The sequence below is a fragment of the Oncorhynchus gorbuscha genome, linkage group LG12, assembly GCF_021184085.1.
Source record: "Oncorhynchus gorbuscha isolate QuinsamMale2020 ecotype Even-year linkage group LG12, OgorEven_v1.0, whole genome shotgun sequence".
Taxonomy (NCBI): domain Eukaryota; kingdom Metazoa; phylum Chordata; class Actinopteri; order Salmoniformes; family Salmonidae; genus Oncorhynchus; species Oncorhynchus gorbuscha.
The window spans coordinates 57,389,638-57,404,688 of NC_060184.1; the positions used below are offsets into that span (position 1 = coordinate 57,389,638).

Sequence of the window (15,051 nt, forward strand, 5' to 3'; positions counted from 1 at the left end):
TTCATAATAGGCTACATAGAGAGTTGAGACAGAGATGTTTTGATTCAGCTTTATGAAATGGGAAGAGTTGCAGCTTCAGCAGCTCTGCTCTGACAAAAACCAAAGCGAGAGAGGAGCCCTAAAAGTTCTTTTAATTCAATAACAGCGTCCATCAAAGCAACAACAGCCGCGCAAATTGGACATTAGGGGATCCTTGGCGCATCTGAGGGACACTTCTAACTACATGTCACCTTTATCCTCTGCCATTAAAAAGTGAGATCAAAGTCTCCGACAGATGAAAAGAACCCATTCCCTACATTTAAACTCTATTCAACTTGGTCCTCTTTTAATCAATGAAGTAGCGGGCCTATGCAAAGCATGTGAAGAGTTTGAACCCTTTATGGAGAGGGGATGCTTCAACTCAACCCCGGCCTCTAATTACGAGGCCATTGGTTTAAAAGGCTTCTCCTTGCTGCTCAGATTCACAAAAGCATCTATTACAGCGGTCTTCAACATGGTGACTGACTGACCGCAAGGAACCACCACGTACTGAGTACCAGTGAGGGAGTGATTTGTAGAAGAATCAAATAGCTTTAGAAAAGTTACACGGAAGTTTTACATTTATCAAAAATGTTTATTTTTATTGTCAAAATAAAAGTCATATTTGCTTTTTTACAAAGAGACATCTTCTACACTTTATACACATTTACAATAGCTTATACATTTTCTTTTATACAGAATTTACAAGTTTGTACATAAGCATTATATAAATACATCTTTATAATTAAAAAAATGACATGTATAATATTTGGGCACTATTAAGGCTTAATTTAAACCATCTTTGATATTGTTCTGATTGATTTATACAATTACATCTGACTGGCACTATGTTAAGGTTATCAATCAGTCCTTATAGGGTTATGAACTAAATGTTTCTTTGCGTAAAAAGAAAGAACACATAATGCCCATGTGCCCAGAAATGTCAGTCTATGCGTTCTATACATATGAATGGGTAGGAATGAACTCTTGTTAATGCCAGGTAGGCTACAATGTTATAACCAGTTCTTCAACAGTATGTTAAAATGCTAACTGGTATAAAAAAAGAGTGCTAGCCAAGCTCCGGAACAATTAGCCCATTAGTCCATCCATGGGTTTCTCTTCAAACCTGTGACAATGGCATCTGTTTTGGGCAAGATACAGAGCTGGCAGTACCCGATCTCCAGGTTAGTCCTGTGCTCACGTCACTGTACATTGAGCCACTGGTGCCTTTGCTACCCCAACAGCAGCGCGTGCAGAAGGTCCTCCATGATTCCAGGGTCTTCCCCGACCATATCCACACGCCGGACGTGATGCCCACCAGAAGGCACATAAAGTACTTCAACATGAAGACCGCATAGTCCGGCTTGTTCAGCTCATGCTCCGACAGACAGGAGCAGTTGTGGGTGATCTCCCAACTCTGTCTGTTGTGCTGCTCGTAGAAGTAACAGGCCACTATAATAGTGGCAGGTACGGTGTACAACACAGTGAATATCCCTATCCTTATCATTAACTTCTCCAGCTTGTCTGTTTTGGTGCCACCCTGTTTGATCACGCTGCGTATCCTGAACAGGGACACAAACCCGGCCAGGAGGAACATAGTGCCGATAAATAAATATATGACCAGCGGGGCCAACACGAATCCTCTCAGATTGTCCAAGTTTTGATTGCCAACGTAGCAGATTCCAGCCACTGAGTCCCCGTCCACAGAGCTGAGGGCCAACACAGCAATAGATTTCATACTAGGGATAAGCCAAGCAGCCAGGTGAAAATATTGGGAGTAACTGGCTATGGCTTCGTTTCCCCATTTCATCCCAGCAGCCAGGAACCATGTCAAAGAGAGAATGACCCACCAGATAGAACTGGCCATGCCGAAGAAATAAATCAAAAGAAACACAACAGTACAGAGTGCAGGGCCAGTGGTCTCATAGTGAATGTGTTCCACGTCATACTCCCGGTTGCAGGCCACCTTTTCGTGTCCAGCGATTAGTCTGACGATATACCCGATGGAAACAAACATGTAACAGGCAGAGAGGAAAATAATGGGTCTCTCTGGATACTTGAACCGCTCCATGTCTATGAGAAAAGTGGCAACCGTTGCGAACGTGGACACAAAACATAACACGGACCACAGACCTATCCAGAACGCGGTAAACGTTCTCTCGTCTTGCGTAAAATAGGGGTTATGGCAGGGCATGGCGCAGTTTAAAAGCTGCCCGGTCTTCACCCGGTTGTAGAGGTGATGCCGGTCAGTGTTTACCGGGACCATGGGCGAAAGACACTTGCACTGCGGCTCGCAGGGAGCCGGCGGTTTGTATTTACCGGGAACACCGGGTCGATTGTGTCCTTTGTTGTTTTTATTAGGGTTAAACGCCTTACCCGGATAGTTGGTAGGCTTAGAAAGGGCCGGTGATACTGTGGTCGAGTGAGTCCTATTGTAGTCCATACATAACATCTCCGGATTGCCTTGAACCGGTAGCGAGTCACATTTCATTCTGTCTGGCCAGGGAAAACCATACTGCCTCATAAGAGGCGCGCAGCCTGCCTTCGCTCTCTCGCAGACGCTCCGGCACGGTGGCAGTGGTTTCTTATAGTCCTCTAGGCAAATAGGAGTGTACATGCTGCAAAGAAAGAACTTGAGGTCCGGCGAGCACTGGATTTCAACCAGAGGCCAAAACTGGTGTACCTCCAAACCCGCCTCGTCCTGGGTGTCGTGATTGAACTGGTTGGGCATGTAGGTATAGTTGTAGCCGATCCCCTTGCAGAGAGGCACCGCAATCTCTTGGCAGGTGATTTCCTTCGCCGTGGTGCCGCTGGATCTCGGTAAAATAGCAAGTGCGAGGAGCAGGTATATCCCCGACAGGTAGCACTCCATCCTTTATCGGATCCCTCTCCTCTGTTGATAAAACAGCAGTACAGTAGTCCTCTGCCTGCTCCTGTCTCTTGCCAGAGCCTGCGCAGTCTAATTAGATCGTGTACAGTGAACCCATCTCGCTTACTCTTTTGGCACGGAGTTGCAAGCAATTTGCAAACCGTGTATACTTTCAGAGGAGGAGCGGGATGAGAAAATATAGCCTTCAGGCGAGCAGGAGCAGTCAAGATGGCTGAGGACTGAGGAGAAGCGAGAGATGCAGAACACCCTGCTTTATTCCCTTGTAAAAAAAAGAAGGGTGCTATGGTTATCCTGTAGCTTATCCTCGACCAGGCCTCTTTCCCCTGAATTGGTTTGCATGCTCCGTTTAAAACGATTATAGAAGTTTAAAAATCGTGGCTACTGTTTCTCGAAAAGCAGTGGCTACATTCGTTGTGTGTGCTCTATGTTCTATTGCTCATACAATTCGTTGTGCCACGGACGCCACGTTCAGTATTTATATTGGAGACGTGAAGTCCTCCCCCCCATGCTTCGTTGACAAATCAGACAGCAGGGGCGGGACTTTGGGATAAGTCAATCAAGTTTTCTCTGAGCGTTTTGTTTAATAGCCTTAGTTTGTTTTTCAGTTGCCTGCGGTAATGTTTGACCAATTCCATTAGAAATGCGACGGAGTATTCGTGTAACACAAGGCGTAAAGTGAGGTGAATAGGTTTACCAGGTGTAGAATAGCAATACCATAATAGTAATACAGTAATAACACAATATCGATCACATTTATATAGGCTACTGTAATTTGTATGACGCTAGAATGAAAAGTAGCCAGTAGCCACACTAAAAGTGAAAATGCACACGGTATTTTCATTTTATACCTTTGTCAATTTTCAGTAAAAGAAAACAATCACTATTGACACTGATAAAAATACGATGTTCAACAGAATTAAAATACTACTACGACCCATAATGGAATGAGAGCTCTTCTTCAGCAGGTTCATTTGCGCATGATAGGGCTGCCCAGGGGGTTGTCTGTCTGTGAGAAAGGGGTATTTATTGATTAATTGAGGTGCTGATGTTTTGTTTAGCGGTTGTATAGGGCTCACGCAGGGGGGGTAATTGCGTGAACGCCAAGAACAAGCACCACAGTTTGTAAAACACTGGCAGAGCACAACGTAACCCCCCCCCTGCTTCCAACTAGTCCAGTCCAGTTTACTCTTTGTAAAGTGATGGTGTAGTTTGCTTAAATGAACTTACAGCCTACTGCAATAAACAATTACGACTTTGTTGCATGACAATTCAGTTTTTCGACATAAGCTATCCTGATTAGTGTCTAGTTTTGTTTAGGAAATACATTAATTAGACATTATATGTTAATGTGACAAACAATGGAAAAATCAATGTATTTTTACAAAACATTGAAGGTGTAATATGTTTAGAAATAGCCAGTGACTCGCCTGCCTTAGCCATATAGTCTACTCCTGGCACCGTCCTTTGGTATCTATTAGTATTGAATGCTTGCAGAACTAAAAACAAAGCCTGTTCATGGTTAAAGGCTGACAACAGGTGTTTGGTTTCTGAACAGACCATTATGAAACAAACTAGCAGAGAGCGAGCAGATGACTATCAGAATCACTTACACTGTGATAGGGTATTACTGCTGAACACATGAATTAACATGGAAATGGGGGCTATGTGTGTTCCCTCCATCCACCAACTGGACCCTCACCACTCTGGCCCAGGAGTTCATCCCAAATGGCAACCGACTCCCTTTATAGTGCGCTACTTTTGACCAATGCCCTACAGGACCTGGCCAAAAGTAGTGCACTGTTTTCGGGAATAGGGCGCCATTTGATACAACCCACATCCGCAGACTAAATCCAGAGTTGGGTTACTCACAGCTCCAGCATTCCAAGTTTGAAAGGGTAGAAATTTGATTACTGCATCTGTTCCGAACTTTATTATTTTCAATTCACTACTGAGACTCTCGGGTGGTGTGGTTGGGTTCCAAGGGGACTTCAATGCTTCCCTTATTCCTTTATACTGCACTTCCCGCATTTGTGCTCAAAGACCCAGCGTGGCACACCCAGTGTAGAAGAGCAGAGCCCCTGTCTGAGGGGACACAGAAAGCATTCTGTTACCTAGATATGCAACCTCTGAAAGATATTTTTTTTATGTGGCCTGCATTTGGCATTAAGTGTTTGATAAGCTATAAACAATATTAACGCCAAGTCAACTCAAACTGCACATGCTGACCTACAACTATAGAGTAATATTAAATACAATGTTTATTGACACATAAGTCAAATGTGGTATCTTGTCGCGTTACGTGATTTTTTAACAAGGATGATGTAAGAATCAGTGTATTTTATTCTACCGTTATCATGTCCAAGAATTATGCCAGAGCTTTGGGACTATAAGGTATTTTTGTCCAAATGGAGTTATTGATATAGCCTTGTTCTGTTCAATGTTCTCAAAAGAATATAAGATAAAAAAAATAACTGCCATCATTCAAACCAATGAGGGTTCAGAACTTTCAAGCCAATTATCTCAGAATCATCTTTTTGCAGATGGAACCTTATAGTCCCAAGAACTCGAAGGAACGATTGAAGCAGAAAAGTAGTGGCGTTAAGGTTGAGTAGTATTGTGTTTGGGTTGGAGCCAGGTCTTTGTCATGTGAGGGAGTTTTCACATGCAGCAGACACACTGATCTAATAAAAGAAACACACTTTAACTCATCAGTCTGCCTGTGTGTGTAGAGAGATGGTACCTATGTTCTTTAAAGACGTTAGATCTGGTTTACTAATATGAGATAAGAACAGTGTAAATGGGTGTTTACCTTTGATTAGGCTCAGAGGCAGAACAATACCAACCAGACGTGTGTGTGTGTGTGTGTGTGTGTGTGTGTGTGTGTGTGTGTGTGTGTGTGTGTGTGTGTGTGTGTGTGTGTGTGTGTGTGTGTGTGTGTGTGTGTGTGTGTGTGTGTGTGTGTGTTGGAGGAGAGATACCCATTACTCTTCCAGAAGCGCCAATAAACACCAATGATTGAGATGTGTGAACACACACACACACACACACACACACACACACACACACACACACACACACACACACACACACACACACACACACACACACACACACACACACACACACACACACACACACACACACACACACACACACACACACACACACTATAACAATAAGGAGGGAGGAGGAGGGAAGGCATGGTCGAATAGGTGTGAGGTGAGACAGTGTGTTGTTGCCACTGTACTCAATCTGTTCCAACAACAGGTAATGATTCACTGTGTGGTAAAGGGTTCAGTCCTGATTTACAACCCAGACTGAGACACAGAGTTACTCAGTGTCAGGGAGCATGTGAAAATTGCCCCTATAAGACCTAGTCAACCAAAATACAATTGAACTCATTAAACTAATGAATGTGTTGACCCAAGCAGTTTTTTCTTCACATTGAAAATGAGACAATTTGTGTGCGTGTGCGTGTTGTATGTGTGTGTGTGTGTTTGTGTGTTTGTGTGTGCATTGACTTAACCCAGAGATGGTGGGAAAGATACGGTAATACAACTTTATCTTGTAAAGGGCTAAGCACTCAGACAGAGAGATGCTAGCCCAATCTACCAAACACAATTCCAAGAACCTATACGGCATTTAGCAGACTCGTGCTAAACCAGCAGTGCTTGTTAAGTCTTAATTAGCTGTGTTTGCTCAGCCTCTCATTTCTATAGAGATGGAGGAGGTGGCTGGAGGCCTCAGTGTGCCCGGTCGTAGCCCCACTTGGAGACTCCCCATATGGGTCTGTGTGCTCAGGGGTTGGCCTGCTAATCAGTTTCAGGTGGGGCTTGGGGTGAGGCTGGGGATGAGGCTTGTGGCTAGAGCTGGGGGCGGGGATGGGGGTGGGTGCAGGGGGTGGGGGCTGAGGGCTTGGTGGCTGGGGGTGGTGGTAAGGTTGAGCCTGTTGCTGAGGCTGGGGGAGGTTGAGGCAGGGAGTGGGGTGTAGACTTAGGGAGTGGGTGTGTAAAGTTGCGGGAGAGCCTCCTCCACTGTGGAACTCCGAGGTGTCGGAGTGTGTACCCTGTGAATTACCTCACCTTCGGTCCATTACCTTAACAAACATGGCCAACCCCTCGTCCCCTCCAATCAGTCTACTGCTGGGAAGAGGCAAGGCAGGAAATCCTCTCTTAGCTACCTGTGTGTGTGTGTGTGTGTGTGTGTGTGTGTGTGTGTGTGTGTGTGTGTGTGTGTGTGTGTGTGTGTGTGTGTGTGTGTGTGTGTGTGTGTGTGTGTGTGTGTGTGTGTGTGTGTGTGTGTGTGTGTGTGTGTGTGTGTGTGTTCATTCACGCTATGGGCCATTAAATGCTGTCAAGGGAACTCTGGTGCACAAATCAACAGGGTTCATTATTTACAACTATGTACTGTCAAAAAATGTTCAGGCAAGTAAACCAGTTATGTTTAACGGAAGCTGTTTTTTGTTATAATCTTGGAACCACTGTGCGCTGTACGTTAAATGAAGCGTTGTGCTACATGACTATTGTTTCCCTATGTATTCTTCGGTATGTGTCTGGCTGGTATGGGCTGCAGGTCAGATTTACCGCTCCTCTTGTAAAAGAGAATGCATCTTGTTCTTTCTTAGTGAGCCCAAAGGAAGTTCCCTTCCTCCCTCCAGGAAACACACACAGTGAAAAGCTTTTTTAACCTGGGCCATAATTGGAGAGGAGGCCTAGTTTGCCCTGACACATGGGGAGCGAAGTTGCCTTACAGGTAAAGAGAGAACAGATGGAGGGAATACTAACCTAGAGAACGCAATCCCATAATTACTTTTCCTGGCCTCAGTGTCATCATTATACCATAGATAGACATTAGACATTCTGGAGGGTGATATATGTTCTACCAGAGCTGACCCCTGACCCTGTCTGGATGTCCGGGTTACGTGCCTGGGTGTGTGATGTAGTGTCTCCTCTTTGTAGGGCTAGCGAGCTGGGGTGTGCTGGACAGCTAAATAACTTTCCTTTTTCGTATGCATCCAATTTTAGAATATTTGATTAATTCCCCTCTCTCTCTCTCTCTCTCTCTCTCTCTCTCTCTCTCTCTCTCTCTCTCTCTCTCTCTCTTGAAATTGCTTTTCCTCTGTCCTTCCTCTTTACAGACAGAGTTTGTGATGTCCTCCTGACCATTACAGCTGGGTGGGACAGGTGTCGGTGCAGGTTGTTCAGTAGACAACACCTTTACCTGGGTGTCTCATAGTGTCAAAGGTCGCTGCTGAATAATTTGATTATTGTTTGTTTGTATCTCTCTCTCCCCCTATCCTGTTAAGAACTGTAAAGATATCAGGTCCTCTCTCTCACTGTTTCCTGTCCCAAATGTTTGTTAATGGACTGAGCAATACCTTTCACAGCAGTGGTCTGCCGGTCCACTTCCCCCGTCTCTCTCTCTCTCTCTCCCCATCTTTATGGGTGGACTGCAGAACAGATGGCGAGGGCAAGGATGACCACCAGACGGAAAACTACTATATAGAGGAGAGAACGTCAAAGCGGAATGACGGGAACCAAAATTCGGTGAGCGAAAGAGAGAGCAAGAGCAGATGTACAACACAACAACCTTGCAGACATTACACACACACACACACACACACACACACACACACACACACACACACACACACACACACACACACACACACACACACACACACACACACACACACACACACACACACACACACACACACACACACACACACACACACACACACACACACACACACACACGCGCACACCACACATATCGCACAAACATATCACACATATCACACAAACATATCACACAAACATATCACAGGCAGGCAGACACCTCAAGCGAACCTCCCTGGGCACCTGTAATACTCATTAGCACTAGGATTAAGAGATGTTTATTTATATAGAAAAACAGTGTGGGTAAACATCGGCTTATTTATTAATTTTGCCTTCATATCAAGTTCATATGATGACTGACTGAATTGGGGAATTGCAGACGAGGAGAGATCTGTGTTTGAAGTTCTCCTGGTGAACATCTGTAGTGAGTTGGGGTGAGCAGAGCAGAGAGGAGACTCTTGGTTGGGTGGGTAGTATTGGAGAAGGGCGACCATGTTCCCTAAGAGAGAGAGAGAGAGAGAGCTGGGGGGAGAAGGAGAGTGAGAAGGGCAGAGGAAGTGAGAGAGATAGAGGGGGGAACATTAGGAGTGAAGGATCTGTTTCTCCCATCGGCCCAAACATAGGGACATGGATGACCTGAGACTACATGTGATCATGTGACACACACACACACACACACACACACACACACACACACACACACACACACACACACACACACACACACACACACACACACACACACACACACACACACACACACACACACACACACACACACACACACACACACACACACACCATGTTCCCTGAGAGAGCTGGGGGGAGAAGGAGAGTGAGAAGGGTAGAGGAAGTGAGAGAGAGAGAGGGGGGAACTTTAGGAGTGAAGGATCTGTCTCTTCCATCGGCCCAAACACAGGGACATGGATGACCTGAGACTACATGTGATCATGTGTTACGCACGCACACACGCAGAAACACACACACATATATATCACACAAACATATCACTGGCAGGCAGACACCTCAAGCGAACCTCCCTGGGCACCTGTAATGCTCATTAGCACTAGGATTAAGAGATGTTTATTTATATAGAAAAACAGTGTGGGTAAACATCGGCTTATTTATTAATTTTGCCTTCATATCCAGTTCATATGATGACTGACTGAATTGGGGAATTGCAGACAAGGAGAGATCTGTGTTTGAAGTTCTCCTGGTGAACATCTGTAGTGAGTTGGGGTGAGCAGAGCAGACTCTTGGTTGGGTGGGTGGTATTGAAGAAGGGGGACCATGTTCCCGAGAGAGAGAGAGAGAGAATGGTAGAGGAAGTGAGAGAGAGAGAATGGTAGAGGAAGTGAGAGAGAGAGAGAGAGAGAATGGTAGAGGAAGTGAGAGAGAGAGAGAGATAGGAGAGAGAGAGAGAGAGAGAGGAAGTGAGAGAGAGAAGAGAGAATGGTAGAGAGAGAGAGAGAGAGAGAGAGAGAGAGAGAGAAGAGAGAGAGAATGGTAGAGGAATGGTAGAGAGAGAGAGAGAGAGAGAATGGTAGAGTAGAGAGAGGAGAGAGAGAGAGAGAGGAAGTGTAGAGAGAGGAGAGAGAGAGAGAGAGAGAGAGAATGGTAGAGATGGTGAGAGAGAGAGAGAGAGAGAGAGAGAGAGAGAGAGAGAGAGAGAGAGAGAGAGAGAGAGAGAGAGAGAGAGAGAGAGAGAGAGAGAGAGAGAGAGAGAGAGAGAGAAGAGAGAGAGAGAGAGAGAGAGAGAGAGAGAGAGAGAGAGAGAGAGAGAGAAGGGTAGAGGAAGTGAGAGAGAGAGAGAGAGAGAGAGGTAGAGGAAGTGAGAGAGAGAGAGAGAGAGAGAAGGGTAGAGGAAGTGAGAGAGAGAGAGAGAGAATGGTAGAGGAAGTGAGAGAGAGAGAGAGAGAATGGCAGAGGAAGTGAGAGAGAGAGAGAGAGAGAGAAGGGTAGAGAAAGTGAGAGAGAGAGAGAATAGTAGAGGAAGTGAGAGAGAGACGGAGAAGGGTAGAGGAAGTGAGAGAGAGAGAGAAGGGTAGAGGAAGTGAGAGAGAGAGAGAATGGTAGAGGAAGTGAGAGAGAGAGAATGGTAGAGGAAGTGAGAGAGAGAGAGAGAGGAGGAGAGAGAGAGAGAGAAGAGAGAGAGAGGAAGTGGTAGAGAGAGAGAGAGAGAGAGTGAAGGGTAGAGGAAGAGAGAGAGAGAGAGAGAGAGAGAGAGAGAGAGAGAGAGAGAGAGAGAGAGGTAGAGAGAGAGAGAGAGAGAGAGAGAGAGAGAGAGAATGGTAGAGGAAGAGAGAGAGAGAGAGAAGGAGAGAGAGAGAGAGAGAGAGAGAGAGAATGGTAGAGGAAGTGAGAGAGAGAGAGAGAGAGAATGGCAGAGGAAGTGAGAGAGAGAGAGAGAGAGAGAGAGAGAGAGAGAGAGAGAGAGAGAGAGAGAGAGAGAGAGAGAGAGAGAGAGAGAGAGAGAGAGAGAGAGAGAGAGAGAGAGAGAATGGTAGAGGAAGAGAGAGAGAGAGATGGTAGAGGAAGTGAGAGAGAGAGAGAGAGAGAATGGTAGAGGAAGTGAGAGAGAGAGAGAGAGAGAGAATGGGTAGAGGAAGTGAGAGAGAGAGAGAGAGAGAGAATGGCAGAGGAAGTGAGAGAGAGAGAGAGAGAGAGAGAGGTAGAGGAAGTGAGAGAGAGAGAGAGGTGGTAGAGAGAGGAGAGAGAGGTAGAGAGTGAGAGAGAGAGAGAGAGAGAGAGAGAGAGAGAGAGAGAGAGAGAGAGAGAGAGAGAGAGAGAGAAGGGTGTGAGAGGAAGTGTGAGAGAGAGAGAATGGTAGAGGAAGTGAGAGAGAGAGAGAGAGAGAGAGAGAGAGAGAGAGAGAGAGAGAGAGAGAGAGAGAGAGAGAGAGAGAGAGAGAGAGAGAGAGAGAATGGTAGAGGAAGTGTGAGAGAGAGAGAGAGAGAGAGAGAGAGAGAGAGAGAGAGAGAGAGAGAGAGAGAGAGAGAATGGTAGAAGAAGTGAGAGAGAGAGGGGGAGAACTTTCAGAGTGAAGAATCTGTCTCCCCCATCGGCCCAAACACAGGGGAATGGATGACCTGAGACTACATGTGATCATGTGTCACACACACACACCATTCATCTCTCCATGGACTGGTAACACCCCCACACTTCAAACTGGTTCATCTGCCCCCTTCTACCCAGAGTGGCAGGCATGTTGATGCCATACTGAATAATGAATGATGGACATGATAATGAATACCACAATTACCTATGTGGCTTGGATATGTTTACCATATTATTATAGATGAAATACTGTGGGGGACTCACAACTAATGGTTGACTGCCTGGTGTTGATGGTGATGTACTCTGAAGTTGTTGAAATTCTGCTCACGGCTGTGTGTGTGTATTGCTTTCTATTGCTGTGTGTGTGGTTGTGTGTGTGTGTGTGTGTTTATGGCTCCCTGTAGCTGATGTTAACCTTTGAGCAGCACTAGTAAACCAATATTTCTTTATTTAACCTTTATTTTAACAGGGAGCCAAGCTAAGACCAAGGTCTCTTTCACAGATGAGCCCTGTAGATAAACCTTGACCTCTTTCTGGTCCTCCCACAGCAAGCAGTTGGCTGTGTCCTCCCACTGCATCCACCATGAAAACATTACAACCCTTTCACTTTCCTACATTCAAAGTTATAAAGGCACTGAATACAGTTACACATTCAGAGACCCTGGGATTTTAATGGAATCATGAAGGGGTTATATTTATTGCACAGTGTGAACTTAGTAACACATTCCAATTACAAACATAACGTGCTGTGCTCCATAAAATGTCCTTCTGTCGCCGCATATCTCTCCTGTTGTAAGTTTCCGGAACACGGAGTGTTACTTTTGCAGCCGGGGACACGGGGATAGATAAAAATGGGATACCACTAACTCAGCTAAAAGGTCACATAGGGAATTTCGGTTTGTTCTCTACAGATAAGTAACATTTTACCAAAGAGATGATGATTAGACCAACCAGCCTGTGCAAATGTAAAATGTACAGAGTGAATCATCAGATCATAAGACACGTCTTTGCCCCAAATTCCACCCTAACACCTTTATAGTGCTCTATGGGCCCTGGACAAAAGTAGCACCCTATAAAGGGAATAGGGTGCCATTTGGGATGCTGGCCACTACTGTCCTGATAAAGCCCACATGACTGTTCGGTATCAGAAGCCGTGTTGGTGGTGCGATCCAATTTCTCCCCAGTGTCATTCTGGTTTGTCACAGACGTAATTAGGGGTGCTGGACTTTTCATTCACACGAGAACAGGGAACACAGACAGTGACATCAGAAGTGTGTTTGTGTGAGGGTGTGTGTGTTTGTGTGAGGGTGTGTGTGTTTGTGTGAGGGTGTGTGTGTTTGTGTGAGAGTGTCTGTGTTTGTGTGAGGGTGTGTGTGTTTATGTGAGGGTGTGTGTGTTTGTGTGAGGGTGTGTGTGTTTGTGTGAGGGTGTGTGTGTGTGTTTGTGTGAGGGTGTGTGTGTTTGTGTGAGGGTGTGTATGTTGGTGTGAGGATGTGTGTGTTTGTGTGAGGGTGTGTGTGTGTGTGTTTACATTTACATTACATTTAAGTCATTTAGCAGACGCTCTTATCCAGAGCGACTTACAAATTGGTGCATTCACCTTATGAGGGTGTGTGTGTTTGTGTGAGGGTGTGTGTGTTTGTGTGAGGGTGTGTGTGTGTTTGTGTGAGGGTGTGTGTGTTTGTGTGAGGGTGTGTGTGTTTGTGTTTTCTGGTGTATTTCCCTGACTAGAATGAGTTTGTTCATGTTGATAGACGTTTAAGGAGTGTGTTCATGTTGATAGACGTTTAAGGAGTGTGTTCATGTTGATAGATGTTTAAGGAGTGTGTTCATGTTGATAGACGTTTAAGGAGTGTGTTCATGTTGATAGATGTTTAAGGAGTGTGTTCATGTTGATAGATGTTTAAGGAGTGTGTTCATGTTGATAGATGTTTAAGGAGTGTGTTCATGTTGATAGATGTTTAAGGAGTGTGTTGATGTTGATATGATAGATGTTTAGATGTTTAAGGAGTGTGTTCATGTTGATAGATGTTTAAGGAGTGTGTTCATGTTGATAGATGTTTAAGGAGTGTGTTCATGTTGATAGATGTTTAAGGAGTGTGTTCATGTTGATAGATGTTTAAGGAGTGTGTTCATGTTGATAGATGTTTAAGGAGTGTGTTCATGTTGATAGATGTTTAAGGAGTGTGTTCATGTTGATAGATGTTTAAGGAGTGTGTTCATGTTGATAGATGTTTAAGGAGTGTGTTCATGTTGATAGATGTTTAAGGAGTGTGTTCGTTTAATGTTTAAGAGTGTGTTCATGTTGATAGATGTTTAAGGAGTGTGTTCATGTTGATAGATGTTTAAGGAGTGTGTTCATGTTGATAGATGTTTAAGGAGTGTGTTCATGTTGATAGATGTTTAAGGAGTGTGTTCATGTTGATAGATGTTTAAGGAGTGTGTTCATGTTGATAGATGTTTAGAGGAGATGTGTTCATGTTGATAGATGTTTAAGGAGTGTGTTCATGTTGATAGATGTTTAAGGAGTGTGTTCATGTTGATAGATGTTTAAGGAGTGTGTTCATGTTGATAGACGTTTAAGGAGTGTGTTCATGTTGATAGATGTTTAAGGAGTGTGTTCATGTTGATAGATGTTTAAGGAGTGTGTTCATGTTGATAGACGTTTAAGGAGTGTGTTCATGTTGATAGATGTTTATGTTGAGGTTTAGTGTGTTCATGTTGATAGATGTTTAAGGAGTGTGTTCATGTTGATAGACGTTTAAGGAGTGTGTTCATGTTGATAGATTTAGACGTTTAAGGAGTGTGTTCATGTTGATAGACGTTTAAGGAGTGTGTTCATGTTGATAGACGTTTAAGGAGTGTGTTCATGTTGATAGACGTTTAAGGAGTGTGTTCATGTTGATAGATGTTTAAGGAGTGTGTTCATGTTGATAGATGTTTAAGGAGTGTGTTCATGTTGATAGACGTTTAAGGAGTGTGTTCATGTTGATAGACGTTTAAGGAGTGTGTTCATGTTGATAGACGTTTAAGGAGTGTGTTCATGTTGATAGATGTTTAAGGAGTGTGTTCATGTTGATAGACGTTTAAGGAGTGTGTTCATGTTGATAGACGTTTAAGGAGTGTGTTCATGTTGATAGATGTTTAAGGAGTGTGTTCATGTTGATAGATGTTTAAGGAGTGTGTTCATGTTGATAGATGTTTAAGGAGTGTGTTCATGTTGATAGATGTTTAAGGAGTGTGTTCATGTTGATAGACGTTTAAGGAGTGTGTTCATGTTGATAGACGTTTAAGGAGTGTGTTCATGTTGATAGACGTTTAAGGAGTGTGTTCATGTTGATAGACGTTTAAGGAGTGTGTGTCCTGCCTTCCTCAGTCCTTGATCAGCTTCAATAATGATGCAATACAGATTAAAGCAGGATTTCAGCCCAATGATAATTGGACTAATTGAATTCACGTATAACG

General features: G+C 44.4%; 1 protein-coding gene across 1 annotated transcript; it reads right to left on the minus strand.

Moving 5' to 3' along the window:
- Positions 1 to 598: 598 nt before the first annotated feature.
- Positions 599 to 3,343, minus strand: fzd8a (frizzled class receptor 8a). The gene has a single exon (XM_046290765.1). It carries the CDS (start codon positions 2,888 to 2,890, stop codon positions 1,139 to 1,141), a length of 1,752 nt encoding a protein of 583 aa, XP_046146721.1. The 5' UTR covers positions 2,891 to 3,343; the 3' UTR covers positions 599 to 1,138.
- Positions 3,344 to 15,051: the final 11,708 nt, after the last annotated feature.